The sequence below is a fragment of the Chelonoidis abingdonii genome, chromosome 4, assembly GCF_003597395.2.
Source record: "Chelonoidis abingdonii isolate Lonesome George chromosome 4, CheloAbing_2.0, whole genome shotgun sequence".
Classification (NCBI taxonomy): Eukaryota; Metazoa; Chordata; order Testudines; family Testudinidae; genus Chelonoidis; species Chelonoidis abingdonii.
This window is the reverse complement of record NC_133772.1, coordinates 54,184,521-54,202,253: the sequence shown is the minus strand read 5'-3', so window position 1 is coordinate 54,202,253 and position 17,733 is coordinate 54,184,521. Positions and strand designations below refer to the sequence as shown.

At 47.2% G+C, this 17,733-nt stretch overlaps 1 protein-coding gene across 2 annotated transcripts in view; it reads left to right on the top strand.

The window, feature by feature from the left end:
* The window catches only part of GALNT18 (polypeptide N-acetylgalactosaminyltransferase 18), a 509,102-nt gene that overhangs the window by 210,196 nt on the left and 281,173 nt on the right, over positions 1 to 17,733 (top strand). For both annotated transcript variants that reach the window (XM_075065179.1, XM_075065178.1), the window contains exon 3: positions 11,322 to 11,488. In XM_075065179.1, the coding sequence (XP_074921280.1) occupies positions 11,322 to 11,488 (167 nt within the window). The remainder of the gene's footprint in view (positions 1 to 11,321; positions 11,489 to 17,733) is intronic.

Genomic DNA, 17,733 nt, shown 5'->3' with positions numbered 1-17,733 from the left:
GTGTCCCTAGCCTCTGTTTGTCAGAGGGTGGAGATGGATGGCAGGAGAGAGATCACTTGATCATTACCTGTTAGGTTCACTCCCTCTGGGACACCTGGCATTGGTCACTGTTGGTAGACAGGATACTGGGCTGGATGGACCTTTGGTCTGAGCCAGTATGGCCATTCTTATGTTCTTATTGCACCGGGCATCGCGGTATCAGTGCGCAGCGACCCTTTGGCGCCATCGACTAGTTGGCACCGCTCCCTGTCCACTGGACATGACAAGAAGGCTAGGAAGAGGCCACCTTCGTTGCGGCGCCAGAGTAAACTCGGGACAGAGGCTAGACCCATGTTGGGCAGTCCTCAATTCCCACCAGCCTCTAGGCCTCCTACTCAGGTTGAGCTGAGTAGCCTGGCCCATTTGGAGCAGGCCTCCCCAGATGTCTGGATGCCCTCCACACCGGAGGCCCTGCAGGTGGCCCAGGATACTATGTCCATGCCAGTATCAGGAGCACCACTAATGTTGGCCCCACGCTCCAGAGGCAAGTCACCGCTGGGATCTCTGCAGTCACCCCTGGCTCGGTAACAATTTCAGTCAAGGGAACGTTTCGATGCTGTTTGCTGTCCAGCGTCCGTTCAGGGAAAAGTCCTCGTGGATCGCCCTCGATGCCCACCAGGTTGTCTGGTTGGGTTCTGTCTGACCAAGACTCTCGCTCCTAGAGGCAGAGTGGTGCCGAATACCAACAGGACTGAGGCAGACGATGCCAAAGGCAGCTGGTCATGGCACGACCGTTGACGTCGTTCCCAGATGTTGTCCCGCTCCAGGACCCCACTACGGCACTGCCTCCGCAGCCCCAGGTGGCGATTTGCCAGTCTCTGGCCATCGCGGATCTGCCCGCCGGAGCTGGTTGCAGAGCAACTGTTACTGATGGTACTGATCCTCCACATTGGAATCATGGTCCCGTGGTCGGCATCGCTCCCGGTGCTGCCGCTCCTCCTGGTTCAGGGACAGCAGCAGGTCATATGTCAGCCCGGCTTCTCTTCGTAGTCATCCACTGATGGGCCAAGCCGAACAGCTGGCTCCGCTGGTGCCACAGCAGGTGCAGTGGCACTGGGCTCCGTGGCTGGCCCAATGGTACCAGTGGGAAATGTGGCCGCAGACACAGCCCACGGAGGGGCTCAGTTGGTGGCCGGAGCCTCAGAAGGACCATCGACCTCCCTCTCCAGACCTCTGAGGAAGGAGTTGGTGGGACGTACATCCTTGGCACCGTTCCCAGAGACCAACCAGGTGGTGGACCCTCCAGTGCTGGTGGGGACACACAGTACTGTGCTGGCCTCCTCACCTGAGGCAATTATGGCTCCTCCTTCCTCTTTCTCGCAGGATGCCTTTAGGGCCCATCAAGAACTCTTAAAAAGGGTGGCATCAAGCCTCCACCTCCAAGCAGAGGAGATGGAGGAGCCCTCGGACTCCCTGTTTAATGTACTGTCCTCCTTGACACTGGGTAGGGTGGCCTTGCCTCTCCACGAAGGGGTGGCGAAAATTTCAAATGCCCTGTGGCAAACCCCAGCCTCATCGGCACCCATCTCTAAGAAAAAGGAACGCAAGTATTTTGTATCCACCAAGGGGCATGAATACTTATACACCCACCCTGTTCCTAACTTCCTGGTGGTCGAGTTGGTCAAGCGCAGGGAACAGCAGGGCCAACCAGCCCCTACCCCAAAAAATAAAGATTCAAGGATGTTGGACTCATTTGGAAGAAAAATTTATTCGTCCTTGAGCTTCCAGTTATGGGTGACAAACCACCAGGCTCTCCTGGGCCAGTATGAGTTCAATCTGTTGGGCTCCCTGCCCAACTTCGAGGACTCCCTCCAGGAGTGCAACAGGAAGGAGTTCAAAGCGCCAGTGAAGGAGGGCACAGCAGCTGCCAGGGCAGCCCTGCAGGCAGCTTCAGATGCAGCAGACATGGCCACATGGTCCACAGCCTCGCGATGTCCATGAGAAGGGTGTCATGGCTCCTGCCCTCTGGGCTGTCCAGCGAGGCGCAGACCTCCCTGCAGGATCTCCCGTTTGATGGCAAAGCTCTGTTTGAGGAACAAACAGATACAAAGCTGTGTGGCCTAAAAGACTACTGCACAACTCTCCAAACTCTGGGTTCCTATGTTCTGGCTCCGGCTAAACCTAAATTCAAGCTGTAGCAGACTCCCTCTCAGGCCACCCATTCAAAATATGAGACCGCTTATAAGAAGTCGTGGGACTGTAAGAGGTGCCCACAGAGGCAGTCTCGGCCTGCCCCCAGTCTGGGTCCTCCAAGGGCAAGCAAGGGGGGAAAAGACAGTTTTGACGGGATGCCTCGGGGGCGCCCTGCCAGTTCTTATCAGGAATCCACACTCAATAAAAGCTTCCTTTCTCCAATCGGTTGTGCACTTTTCCTCCCAGAGTGGTCGTGGCTGACCTCGGACCATCTCCTGGAGCTGTATCCTCCAGTTTATTTCCTCCTCGCCCAACCAATCCCTGTCCCTTGTCCCTCCTGGGGGACCTCTTGCACGAGGCTCTGCTCAAGCAGGAGGTGGGGCGGCTCCTGGACCTAGGAGCTGTGGAAGCGGTCCTGGGGGATTTCAAAGGCAAGGGTACTACTTCTGCTATTTCCTTATCCTGAAGGCCAAAGTGGGGCTTAGGCCCATCTTGGACCTGCAAGGCCTGAAACAATACATGGTGAAGCTCAAGTTCCACATGGTCTCCCTGGCCTCCATCATCCCCTTTCTGGATCCCAGGGACTGGTACTCCGCACTCGATCTGCAGGACGCGTACTTCCACATTTATATATTTGAGGGGCACAGATGCTTCCTCCGTTTCACGGTGGGTCAGGAACACTACCAATTTACAGTCCTCCCATTTAGCCTGTCCCAGGGTATTCACAGAATGTATGGTAGTGGTGGCAGCCTACCTCAGGCACCGGGGGGTCCAGATCTTCCCCATCTAGACAACTGGTTGGTCAAGGGCATCTCCCAGTCACAGGTGCGGGATTACGTGGCGCTCCTTCTGTCTACGTACACCACTTTGGGCCTGTTGGTAAACAACACCAAGTCTACGTTAGTCCTCGTACAATGCATAGAGTTTATCAGAGCAGTCCTGGATGCCTCGTCGGCCAGAGCCTCCCTCCCAGCGGACAGGTTCGAGACCCTGAAGAGACTCATCAAATGGTCACAAGATTTCCGGTGACAACAGCCAGAGCATGCGTCCAGCTCTTGGGTCACATGTTAGTGTGCACGTATGTGGTCCGTCACGCCAGATTCAGGATGAGGCCCTTCCAGCTCTGGTTGGCCTCGGAGTTCTCCCAGACCAGGGACAGGATGGACAAAGTCCTCACGGTGCCTGAGTCAGTGATCACTTCCCTACGGTGGTAGTCTTCCCCAAGAAGCATGCTCCAAGGGGTTCTGTTCAGGGACAGGACCCTGTCGCTGGAACTGGTGTCTGACGCCTCGGACCTGGGATGGGGTGCCCATGCGGGGAATGTTCAGACCCAAGGTATGTGGTCGGCTCAGGATCTGACCCTCCACATAAACGTCAAGAAACTCAGGGCAGTACGGCTGGCATGCATGGCCTTCTGCTCGCACCTGGAGGGCTGGGTGGTCAGGGTCCTCACGGACAACATGACTTCCATATTCTACATCAACAGGCAAGGTGGGGCCCGATCCTCTTCCGCAAAGCCCTCAGGCTGTGGGCCTTTTGTTTCGCCCACAACATTTATGTACAGGCTTTCCATCTGCCAGGCGTCCGGAAAGCATGGGCAGATCGCTTGAGCAGGGACTTCTCCTCTCAGTGCGAGTGGCCTCTCCACCCAGAGGTGGTGCACAGACTTTTCCAAGTGTGGGGAACTGCCCCGGTGGACCTGTTTTTGACCCGGTTCTGCTCTGGGGAGGGGCTGGGATGGGGTGCTATAGCCAGTGCCTTCCTCCTGTCCTGGTCAAGCTAGTTTCTCTGTGCCTTTCCCCTATCCCACTAATTGGCAAGGTCCTGGAAAGATAAAGATGGACAAGGCCCGGGTCCTTCTGATTGCCCCGGCATGGCCCAGGCAGCATTAATACGGGACTCTCACAGGCCTGGTGGTCACTTCACTGTGGCCATTGCCATCCCCTCTGGACCTGCTCTCCCAGGACCAGGGCTGCATCCTCCATCCCAACCTAGCGGCACTCCACCTCATGGCGTGGCTGCTCAATGGTTAGGTAAGGAGGAAAGAACGTGTTCGGAAGGGGTTCAGCGTGTCTTCCTAGAAAGCAGGCAACCCTCCCCACGCCGAGCCTACTTGGCAAAGTGGTCTTGGTTTTCGAGATGGGCAGACGAGCAGGGCGTTTCCCTGGTGGCCACCCCGATACAGCTTATTCTGTACTATCTCCTTCACCTTAGAGCCCAGAGCCCGGTGCCCTTGTCAGTCAAGGTGCACCTGGCAGTCATATCAGCCTTCCATCCACTGGTGCAGGGCCACACGGTATTCTCCCGTGCAATGATTGGCCGATTCCTTAAGGAGTTGGATCATCTCTTTCCATATGTTGGGCCCCCAGTCCCGCAGTGGGACCTAAACCTGGTGTTGGCCTGTGTCACAGGGCCCCCATTTGAGCGGCTAGCCACGTGCTTTTGGTCACACCTCTTGTGGAAGGTGGCCTTCCTTGTTGTGATCACATCGGCTTGGCGGGTCTCGGAACTCAGGACCCTAAACTCCGAGCCCCCATACACAGTGTTTCTTAAAGATAAGGTCCAGCTCCGCCACACCCTTCATTCCTCCCGAAGGTGGTCTCTGCCTGTCACGTGGGTCAGGACGTTTTTCTGCTGATCCTCTGCCCCAAGCCCTATGCGCCCAGTGAGGAGCGCTGCCTCCCCACACTCGATGTGAGACAGACTCTGGCTTTTTACCTGGAGCAGACTAAGCCATTCAGAAAGTCCTTGCAATTGTTCATCGTCCCAGCCGAGGGATGAAAGATTGGCCAATCTCCACTTAGCGGCTCTCCAACTGGATCACCTTGTGTATCTGTATTTGTTATGACCTGGCAGGAATCCCTCCACCACCGATTGTGAGGGCGCACTCGACCAGGGTGCAGACCTCGTCGGCTGCCTTTTTGGACCATGTCCCCATTCAGGACATTTGTAGAGCTGCCACGTGGTCTTCAGTTCACACGTTCACTCTGCATTAGGCGATTGTATCTCAGACCAGGGAGGATGCCGGGTTTGGCAGGGCTGTTCTCCATGCTGAGAGTTTGTGAATCCTTCCCACCTCCAACAGATATAGCTTGGAATCAGCTATTGTGGAATACACATGAGCAATCACTCGAAGAAGAAAAGACCAGTTAACTTTTCTGTAACTGGTGTTCTTCAAGATGTGCTTCTCATGTCTATTCCACATCCCGCCTTCCTTCCCTTCTGTTGGTGTTGTCTGGCAAGAAGGAACTGAGGGCTGGGGGAACGCGCAGCGCCCTTTATACCGCGCCACGGAGGCGCCACTCCAGGGGTCACTAGAGCGCTTCACCAAGGGTACTGCTAGGGGAAAAATTTCAAGCACCAGAGCACATGGTGAGCACGCGCACCTATTGTGGAATAGACATGAGCAACACCAGTTACGGAAAAGGTAACTGTCTTTTTGAGGCAGAATTCCCATATGACCAAGATTTTTAGTACTTCTCCAGTTAGCCCATGAGAGCAGGCTATATATCAGTAAATCTGCACTTCTCTTTGCAGTTCTGAATGATAACCAGTTTGAATCTTTCCAGAGGTGAAAGTAAGCTGGTATGCCTTGGTACGCCGTACTGAACCAGCTTCCCTAGGCAGCAGTTTAAAGGGTCTGGGGCTCCCAGCAGCAGCTGGAGCCCTGGGCCCTTTAAATTGCCACCAGAGCCCCGCTGCCAGAGGTGAATGGGATCCCTGGCACTCCGGCAGTGATTTAAAGGGTCCGGGGCCCTACTGCAGTAGTGGTGGCTGGGAACCCCTGGCCCTTTAAGTCACTGCTGGAGCCCCACCGCCGCTACCCCAGGGCTCTGGCAGCAGGGCCCAGGTGGCGATTTAAAGAGTCGGGGGCTCTGGCAGCCGCTTCTGCCTGGGCCCTTTAAATCTCTGCCAGCTCGGACAGCGGGGCTCGGGCAGAGATTTAAAGGGTCCGGGGTGGTAGTGGCGGCCTGGGCCCTTTAAATTGCCGCCTGAGCCCTGCTACTAGAGCCCTGGAATAGCAGCCGCAGCTGAGAGCCCTGCAGCTCCTTCGGCAATTTAAAGGGCCCGGGGTCTGCTGTGGTAGTGGCAGCTGGGAGTCCCTGGCCCTTTAAATCACCGCTGAGCCCCCAGCCGCTGCTGCTACTCTGGGGCTCTGGCAGCAGGGATTAGGTGGTGATTTAAAGGGCCCAGGGCTCCACTGCAGTACGGGTGGCCGGGAGCCCTGGACCCTTGAAATGGCCCCCAAGCCTAGCAGCTGGAGCCCAGGGCCCTTTAAATCCTGTAGCTCAAAAGGCCCTGTCCCTTCTGATTGAGGCCACGCTCCCTCCATTTGAAGCCCTGCCCCATGCTCAGGGCTCCAGTGTGCTGTTAAGTCCCTTAAGTTAGTTTAAGTTACTTTCACCCTTTAATCTTTCCCAAGATTTGAAAACCATTCTGGTTCAGTCTGTGATTTGCATCAGTTCTTATTTTATCAGAAACAGTTCACCCTTCCATTTGGCGGTCATAGAGATTCACCACTCCTGAACAGATACATATAGATAACTTTTTTTTTTTTTAATTTGGGAAGGCTAGGGTTAAAAAGTAATAAAATAATAGCTGTTTAATATTGCTTCCAGGTGTAGTTTTTGTGCCATAATTACATTTGTCCTCTTTTAATCAAATGAGATAAATTAACTTCTGTTCCAGATGTAGAGTTTCCTTTATTTATGAACGTAATCCGTACATTTTGGGAGGCCTGAAGCCATGCACAGCCCTCTCTTTTCCCTCCCTCCTGCTCCACTGTCTGCACCACGCTGAATTTTATGTCATTACTACTAATATGCCATATATCATCCTGTAGAAAAGCACTGTTGCTGAGGCAGTGAGATCCAGTGGCTAGAACACAGAACAGGGACACTGATTTTACTGTGACTGAGTGAAGTTCATTACCGCTATGTACATGCCCTGGTCAGATAGATTTTTCTTCATGGGCAAAGATTTTGAAGAAGAATCATCATGTATCCTTCCCTCTGCTTACAAGTCATGTTGCAAATAGAACGTTAGAAGTTTCTGATAACCATGACAACAGTTACATTCGCTTTATTAGCCCTATATAATTTAGCGGACGTGGCCACTGGAGATAATTTTTCGGACTCCAACATAAATAATACTGGTGGTTATAACGATAAATAAAATATCTACAATTTTACATTTTAAAAACACTGAACAGTAACTACTAAGGGTACGTCTACTGACTTGGGCTTGTGGGGCTTGGGCTGCAAGACTGTTTAATTGCAGTGTAGACGCCTGGGCTTGGGGACCCTGTGTTGTGGAGGGTCCCAGAGCTCAGGCTGCTGCCCAAGTTCAGAAGTCTACACTGCAATTAAATAACTCCTTATCCCAAGCCCCGTGAGCCCAAGTCAGCTGGCACAGGCCAGCCATGAGTATGTAACTGCAGTGTAGACACACTCCCTATACTCAACTCTGCCCCTGTGAGAAGGGTTACTGGTGTTAGCCCCACTTTCCAAATAGGGAATGCGGACCACAGGCAGGTTAAGTGTCTTGTCAAGGACCACAGAGGTAACATAAGAATTCAGGAGTTCTTACTTGCTATGTTGTGATCACTCTGTTCTTAGAGCTTATTGGATCCAAGGTTTTGAGCCATGTCATATCCTCCCATACATATGCTCCTCAATGTCCCTTTTAATCACCTCTGCCCCTTTTACTTGGTGGTTCATAGCTAGAATTATGCTGTGTTTCCTACTGAATAAAATTCCCCCAGGAAAAGATAGTGATAGATGTGCAAGTGTATAAATGCCTTGTGTCCTGGATATTAAGGTTGAAATCCAGTTTGTAAGGGAAATAAGTAGGCCGTTCTTTCTCTCGGACATGAATGACCAATGTTTCCCTTCTATATTAAGGGAAGAGGATTCCTGCTGGAAGTGAAAACCACTCATAGGCCACACAATGGATGGGAAAAGAATAAATGCAGAAGGGATGGGAGGGATTAGAAACAATTGGACCCTGATTCTCCATTCCCTGCATGCTTTCTAATCACTTATACCTGGACAAAACAAATGTATAATGCTACCGAGTCACGATGGCATTCAGTTTGCACGTACTTTAGTTTGATGTGAACATCTGTCCAAGGTGCTAGGCAATGGAAGATCAGCCCCAGTAAGATTAATTTGAAAAAGTGTAAACAAATATAGCCAGGAAAAAATAAGCCCCAGCCCTCTATCTCTTATGGAAGAGAGAAAAGTGGGAAGCAGGAATTCATGTTGGATACAGTAACTCCTCACTTAAAGTCGTCCTGGTTAACGTTGTTTCATTGTTACGTTGCTGATCAATTAGGAAACATGCTCGTTTAAAGTTGTGTAATGCTCCCTTCTAATGTTGTTTGGCAGCCACCTGTTTTGTCCACTGCTTGCAGGAAGAGCAGCCCGTTGCAGCTAGCTGATGGGGGCTTGGAACCAGGTGGACTGGCAGCCCCTCATCAGCTCCCTGCTCTCCTAAGTTCCCGGTGCAGCAGCTGCCCAGCAGGGTAGCAATTGCAGCTGTCCCTCCCCCTACTGCCATGTGCTGCTCCTGCCCTCTGCCTTGGAGCTGCTCCCTGAGACTCCTGCTTGCTGTGTGGGGAGGAGGGGAAAAGGGAGGGGTAATATGACAGTGTCCCACTCCCCCTGCTCCTGCACCCTGCTTATCCCATCTTCCATGGAGTGGGGGGACATGAGTTTGTACATGAGTTTATGAAAGAGCTGCAGCATTTATTTATTTATTTAAATTTAATTTAGGTGGTTTAATGGATGAACAAATGGTAATCTTCGACAAAGCTGTATTTTCAGTGAGTTTCACAAACGGGCAATAAGTCCTTCATCCAACTGGCACTGGAGAGAAAAAGTCACTATTGAGTCTGATTAAGGCTTTATTTTTAAACTCATTGTTTTCAGCACTTTTGTATTGGCTTTGAAAATATTCTTCACCAAATCAAACTGTTTTTCTTTGTCTGTTAAGCAGTGCCTTTTGCTATATTTTGTTGGTGCTGTTTCTTCATCATTTCTCTCTCTGTGCTACTGTATCACTGGTGATGATGACCGCTAGAATGTGCACAGCTGAGAGTTGTATATTGGCTCCCACAGCTACATAGCAGAAAAGAAAATCACTGTACCTTTTGGTTTGTTATGCCGTGATGTTGTGTTTGTATATCTCTGTCTATATGTTGGAGACACTGACATAGTAGATAAAACAAAAGCATCTTCCTAGGCTGACACTGATAATTATTTTAGTGCATGCAAACTGTTGGCCTGTTTACAGCATACTTCATTTGGGGCCAAATTTTCAAACAGACCGACTTCCACTCTGTTACATCAACGAAATAGATACACTCCAGGTATACATTGGTGAAACTGAGATCAGAATCTGGTCAGCAATTTTTCCTCTGATTTCTTTTTCTGTTACTGAGAAGGCTGCAAATTCTAGTGAGCATTACATTTTTGTTCTAGAGCAAGCTTACACTTGGGTGGGTGGTGGTGGGGGGGTGTATGTCGTGAGGACTGTGTAGGTGTGTCTCCTCCCCAGTATCACACACTTGTCCCTGCTCCCACCATTGGCTGGGAGTTTCAGGCCCCCGCTGGTTGTTCCCAGAAAGGGCCTGGGCCACATCTTTCTCCCTGGCTGCCTCTCTGCAGCAGCAACTGTTGTGTCACTGGAAACATTGCGGGGCCGGGGGGGAATGCACAGTGCTTTGGCTCCATCAGGACTGGGTGAGCATGTCTCTGAGACTGGAAGTGCTTTCATTCCCCCCACAGCGAGGAGGTTGGGGTCACACATACCCTGGGCTTGGTCGAGCAATGAGCACAGCAGATTCTTAAAGGACCACATGATGGCATCACAGAGAAGAACTGAATGACATGGTTTCTCACCTGTACCATATGCTCAAGATTGCTGTGCAGCCACACAGTTTTACAGGGAATGTTGCTGGTCAATAGCCTCTAAATATGTCGATGCAATTTTGTGCATATAGTTCTGTGGAGTCTATTATGTGTGTACACTACTGATAGTGTATATAGAATTACACATGCAATTGAAAGTGTGTGTGCATGTGTGGAATTTCACATAGTTAGGGATCTAGTCCTGCAAGTTGCTGAGTGCTTATGAGGTGGCATACATAATACCAACTGAAACCAATGGTAATTACGGGTCCTTGGCACCTGAAAGGATCAGGCATGCAATTAGACGTTGAGCTGATCCCCTACTAAAAATGTGACCAGTGATTTTAAAAGTACAGTGAAATTCTGTTATAAGGATCAGTGTGACTAAAATTGTCTTTCAGTCATTTCCTCAGAAAGATCATGGTATATAGAGTTATAAAACCAACATCTTCCCAAATCAGAAGCTCATGACAGCAAATTATCAAGCTTTGGAGGATAGAGCAACTACCAAGCATTCAGTGGTGAAGTAGTTCAGTCAAGTGGTACAGAAATTGATTATAAGTGGCACTCTACTTTTTTTTTTTTATCTGCAGTGGAGTGATACTCAAAAAGGTGTGACATTCTTTCAGGCCTTTTGGAAACATCAAAGACTACATTTCAATCTGATCCTTACAATTGAAAGTCCTGTTATGAGTAGAAGGAATGGGCAAACACATCAGCAAAAATAGGAACTGGCTTATGGAAAGTAAAATTTGATCTGTAGCTAAAAGATCCCACTGCAAGTAGAGATCAGTAAAACAAAATAACACTGTAACTGTTACTTTCTTGTACTGATGCATAAGAACCGACGGTGGTAGATGCTGTATGAACTTGTTTTTGGTGTGACTATTAGTGGTGGGTGAACCAGTTTGCTTAAAATTAAAACTGAGCCTCTTCTGGACCTGGACATATTTTTAGTTAGTTTTTTATGAAAACGTTTTTCATTTTTGCCTGCCTATGAGATTTTTTTGTCACGGGGAGGGGAGGAAGGGAGAAATATCAAAATACTAAGAGAATCTCTGTTGTTATATGATTTCCAGCCCAGTTCAGTCTCAAGAGGCTGAGAGAATCATCTGAAGTTTAGGTCACAGGCAGTTTTGGGAAATCTCCCACCAGCGATAGCAATGCCAGTGTAGACACAGCTATAATGATATCAGAAACTTCCAGCAGTTTATATTTGTTGTATTTTATTTTCAGGTGCAGAAACCTCACATTTCCTAACAGCCTTCCTGAGGTCAGCATTGTTTTCATATTTGTTAATGAAGCCCTCTCAGTGATTCTGCGCTCCATTCATTCTGCTATTGACCGGACTCCTCCTCACCTTCTCAAAGAAATTATCTTAGTGGATGATAACAGTAATAATGGTAAGGGGTCTCTTTTTAAAACACAATTTTTTTCATACAGACTGGATTGTGCATGACTATAAACACAAATTTCCCTTTAAATTTTGGATCACAGACATCCTGTTAGAATTTCAGACGGTGTGTTTGAGAAATGCCAGAGTATTTCTCTGTTCTTTCCTGCTCTCCTCTTCCTCCTCCTCCTCCCCCCCATAGCCATAGAACCTTCTCCTGGGACAAGTTTTGCCTTCAGATGTGGCAAACTACTTCAGCACAACTACTTGACACTGAAATCAGTGAGAACAGAGGCGGAGAACAGAAGATCATTCCCTATGTTTAATGTGCTCAGTAGAGCCCTGTTCATTAGAACAATAGAGATGGGAGACATTGGAAAGGATTTTACTGTTTTGTAGCACACTGCTCTGCTCCCAGGCATCCTCTTCCTCCAGTCTCTGGGCCCAGCAGCCTGCTCCCTGTGGCCCTCTAGTTTTCAGTTGCGTGCTCTGTCTCTTTCCTGCAAAGCCTATCTCTGTGCTTTCCACCAAGTTGCTAGCTCTTTGTTCCTCCTGACTGCTCATAGGCTGTGTCTGCCAATCCCAATCTCATTGTTTGCTGCTCACCTAGTTCATATCTCCATGTGGACTTTCCAGCCCTCAGGCTGAGGAGCAGGCCAGTTAATTTCAGACATGCTTAGTGCTTTCCTTAGATGATTTTCAGTGGGGCCATGCTGGGCGTTACTTACATATTTCATCCTCTGGAACCATCACAGATGAAATTTTAAATGAGCAGCCCGTGGGACATTTAACTTTCTGAAAGGTTGGGTTCTGCTGGGAGTTAATTTCAAACTCATAAAATTTAAGTGGGATCAAAATGCATTCTGCTGAAGGGGAATGCCAAATGAAGGGCTTCTGTTCCATCCCTAGCCTCGTTACAGCTATTACATGACTCCCTGTTCCTGCACGCTGGGATCCACTACTGAATCACTGATGTGCGTTGGATTTGTATAGAACAAAGACAAAGTAGCAGGCAAAGTAAATAAGCTCGTCTCCTAAAGCTGAAACTCTCCTTTTTCTCCTCTTTTTATTCTGTCTGTCAAGAAAAAAATCAAATCCCAGACAGACACATAAAACAACTGGATTTATGCTGTTAGCATCATGGCTCTACAAGGAAGTTTAAGTCTGATTCCAGCCCCAGTGAATAACTCTGCATTTAGAGTCAACCATGTCTGACCTAACTTTTCTTAAGACACTTAATCATAGAGCAGTGTGGGTGAGATGTATGCAGAATTTATACGGTGCTGTTCTTGGTTTAGGGCATGATGTGGGATGTAGCAGTGCAATGGAGTGATCAAAAATCACGTATTTAGTTCTCTCATAGTTTGTTTTTTATATATATAAAAGAAGTTTAGTGATCCAGAAACCACTCGTGAACTGATGCAGGCTGTTTGGCTTGTTTATGCGTTTCATTATGTAGGGCTTGGATGTTGCCTGGCACATGGCTGTATTGAGACATTTCCATCACTCTGTAACTTTTTTTCTTTCTACTTCCTGCTGTTGTTGTCCATTTGGGGTGGGAGGGGACTGGGGGGGGGGCTGAACTGAGAATCAGCAATAAAGTTGAATGCAGCTTGTCAATAGGCTTGAATTCTGAAACGTCCCTATAGAAATTCAGCATGAATCTTCCATGTAAGGCTTAATAATATGATGCCAAAAGTACATGGGAGAACTGCTGTAACACGAGGTCTGGATTCAAAAGTACTTTGGGATCATCCGTTCCAAAGCCTGGAATACCAAAGGCAGGTCATGGAGGAAGTTAAGCATTTGGGTTTAGGAGGGTGCAAAGGCTAATTAGGGCTTGATCCCAATCCTGTTGAAGTCAGTTACAAAGCTCCTATTGACATCGAATTGGGAGTAATATCAGGCCCTTCCTATATGAATGTTTCATAACAGCTTATCCTTACAGTTGCATAGGAAGGGACCCTTTCTACTCCTTTGGTTGGAAACTATTGCTGTCTAGTTGCTGTGTATTATATGGTAGTTTTGGTTCAATGAGAAGATTATCCCTAAGAATGGAAGGGATAGGAAATCGCAGCAACCCCTTAAGCACTAGTCTTTTAGGAGATCTCATTCACATCCCCCTCATTCTGTTTTAGCACCCATTATGTACTATGTTATGTTTGGTCTGTGTCTTTATTAGTTTATAAACAGTCCTGAGGACAGGGATCATATTTCCTTAATATATGTTGAAGGTGGCCCCGAGCTGCAAATTTGAATCCAGATCTGATTCAGAACATTCCCAATTTGGAGATTTTTGTATCCAAGAAACTCAGCTGTATAGATTTGCCCAGTGTTGTGGCCCTCCAGTACATAATAATACCCGTGTTTTTGGTACCACTCCATCATTGTTGCTAGTAAAAAAGAAATATTTGACTTTTCTATTAAAGTTTCCATGGTGCTGGAAACAAAGGTAATAAAATATGGACAGTCACTTGTCAGACTTTTGTGTAATCCTCATGGGATTTATCATTATTTGGGAGCACTGCCTGTATGCCCCTTTAGAGCCAAGGGGGACCCTATAAAACAGGCTAATTTGCAGCAGTGACTCCTGAAGAAAATCTGCCCCAATGGCTTCTGATTGGGATCTTGTTCCAAACTCAGTGTTCAACTGTGATACTCTTTCCAGGACACCCAGAACAATAAACCACCATGTTACCATTTTGGCTCCGCAAGGGAGAGCTGTGCTGAGGCCTAAACTGTGTGTTGGCTCCCTGCCACACCAATCTGTGTACCTCACCAGCAAACTCCTCAAGACTCTCTGCCAGTATCAACCGTCCTTGCAGGTGACAATCTGTGAACCCCAATTTCTGAGTTCCTCAGAGACTGCACTCTGCAGTATCCAGTCTCTCTCACTGGGTGCTCATAGAAGTTATGTTTGCTTCCTCCGAAGAGACAGTGCACACATCATCCTGACAGGTTAGCTGAGGACTCACTCTTTACCCGTGATTCTCAGACTTTTTGTATTGGTGACCCCTTTCACGCAGTAACCCACTGAACATGACCCCCTTTCTTCTGGATTAAAAACGGGTGGGCGGGATAATTTAATTTTAATTTAACAGGGGCTCAGGCTGTCAGCCCTGCGCCTAGCAGAGCTGAGGCTGTCAGCCCCACCAGGCACTGGGCTGACAGCTCACAACCCCCAGGTAATAACCTTGTGACCCCTAGTTTGAGAAACCCTGCTCTTTATTTTAATATAACAACACTGAAATGGTTTATAGTAAAACTACAAAAAAAGTTGACTATTAAAGAGCAGAGATTTAAGTGATACTAAGAGGAAAAAACACAGTATGGTTATAAACAAAACAAAAACACCATTTCTAATGCCTAAAACATAATTCTAGTAGCTATATCTTTTGCCTGAACAGCGTTCTCACTTACCTCAAGTTAACAACATCTCCAGCCCTTCCTGGTAAGAGGATCCAACATTTACAGAATCAGAGGGTGCTGTCCCCTTTGTTCCCTAACTGATGGATAACTAACAGAGTTCACTTTCAGATGTTTTCTGAACTATAAAATGGAAGAAATGTACTCTTTGAAAAGTAAACCCAGACCAAGTTTCTCTTTGCTGCTGCTTGTTCTTTAGGGTGCTAATCCCAACCTCCTTTTTCATGCTCTGGATAACTTGCTTGCTTGATTGCTTTGTTTACCTTAGATGCAAATGGACAATAAAACCTGCCAGTAGCAACCATTCATGGGAGTTAGCAAAAGTGGTAACTTGTAAGAGATGGTCTCTTCAAAGGTTTGCACAACAGAGAATGATTATGTTCCATGGCCTCTGCAAGTAGTCACTTGTGACAGGTCATCTCTGAGGAAGTTTTACTGTACTTCCATTGTCTCTGGCCTCCCTGTGCTCAGTTTACATTGGAGACGCATGTAAACAGGCAAAACAGCGTTGCTGTGTCTGACAAACTACTCTATCCATGACAAACTTGTTTATTCGCTCTACTGAGATTGTTTGGTTTGAACACATTTTAGAAACACATTTCCAACACCCAAACATAATTCTTTACCTACTAACCGTACATACATCATCCCATAATATCAATGACCACAAGAGGGTCATCAGCTTTCATAAGCCCCTACTTGGTACACTTCTATAGTACGATACTAATGTATGCAATCAACTGATTCAGTTGTTTATTCTTTCGGTTTCTGATCCCCCTGTTCTATTCCTGGGGCATCTGGACCCTGCTTGTTATACCCACCTCTTCAGCATCCACTTGTTGCTTCTGGGAGCAGTCACCCGAGAGGGGGGAAATAGACCAGGAGGGAAAGTTAAAAACTAAGAACTGAAGTATAGTAGAATCTGACGGGGAGTTGTGAGTAGAACACAAGGCATTGCCAGGTCACTCAGCTCATCCACTGCAAGATCCAGTCCTTGCTGGTTATTGAGGGAGCTAAAACCTGGGGTACTGCCAAAAAGGACTTAATTGAAAATGCTGTAGATCAAAAGAGGAGACACTCTACAAGGAGAGACAAGTTGTCTGGTCTCACCTTCCTCTGAAATACATAGTCCCCAGACAGGAGTATGGAGACTGTTAGTGGATGTGAGTGACTTTCTTACATGGCTTAGAGTAGGTGTGTTCCTTACAGAGACCCCCATTGGCTCCTGGAAAATCTCCAGCCCATGCTGCTTTTTTTCACCTCACCTCTTGCTCCGTCTCTAGAGCCTACAGCCCACTGCAGCATTGGGCCACATTGTCCACAAACCAGAATTCTCTGTACTTCAGACTTGCTTTCTAACCCATAATGTATACTGAGTCTTTGGGCATGGGGGGTCCGTTCAATGGATGTGTATAAGGATGGTTGGATTATGCGGTTATTAGTTTAGTGTGTTACATTTTATTTCCAATTTTCTTTGTTAGTTTACATCAGCTGTTCAAACTGGGCTTCCTAGCTTTTGTCATTTAGCATCTATTTGTGCTTGTCTTACTGGGAGATTGTGAGCATTGCTGCCAGTAAGATAAGTGAGTTACTCTGGATTTCCCTGCAAAGTTTTTCCTGGGGAGACAAGAACCAGCAATTGTGGTGTGAAGACTTTCCCTAAACATAGGCACCGCACACATGGCCAGAACAGACGCCAGATTGTCAGTCTTTCAGTGACATCACCGTTATAAGAGTCACAGGAGCCAGGGCTGGAGAGGTTACAGCAGTAGAGCTGACATGGACTAAAGTATAGGGAGACCAGACAGGATGCAAATAAATAAATTCATACATTACTGAATGTCCTTCACTGCCTGGATTCATCTGCAGTAAAGAATTTAAATCAATGCAGCTATGTCAATTTATACTAGCCTAGGACTAGACCCATGGTATTTTCCTGGTTTTTAAAATCTGAAATGGAATTCTGGTCTGTCTTTTCACAGTGGACCAAATGCTGGTCATATTTAAGTTGATAGCAAAAACTCATTTATTTCCCATAGTTTGCCCTGTTATTTCTTTCAGGAAATAGCCTTGTTAATTGTAAAGAAAAAGCAGCAGAGGAACTGGTCTATTTTTTATTCTGTTAGGCTGATTTGGGAAAAACAGTGTGGGAGTATGTTAATATGTATGTCCAGCTTCTTTGTTTATCTTGAGCAACATACGCTATGGTAGTTCTTTCATGCACTTCGGGGTACATCAAGCAAATTGTCTGTGACATTTGCTAAACCTCAGTGCAGTTCTTCAAGTTCCCCATTATGGTTAAGTTGACCTCAGTTTATCTTTTTGTGAAGACTTTGCCTCTTTTAAACAAATGTTTAAAGTTAGCAATCTGTGAAAATGCCAAGGGGTCTGTAGTATAAACCTGAAGAAGAGCTCTGTGTGGCTCGAATGCTTGTTTCTCTCACCAGCAGAAGTTCGTCCAATAACAAATATTACCTCACCCACTTTGTATTTCTAAAATGCCACTGTGTTATTTAAAAGCAGAAAAATACCTGTCACAGATCCCAAAACTCTGGTTTAATAAAGCAGGTTGCAGTGTTTTGTGTAAACACTTTGTGCCAACTCTTCCTTGTGAAAATTTCATAAGCATAATATTAAAATGTGAAATGTTTCATCCACTGTACTATAAGGTAATTCTTTGTTAAAATAAAATTTTAAATAAATCCACAGAAAGCATTTCAACCCTTGTGTATGTAGTTTATAATAAGCACATGTCAAAAAAAAACCAAAAACAACCTTAACCTGTGCTGCTGATTACAGAGAAATTGTGCCAGATTCTGATCTCGGTTA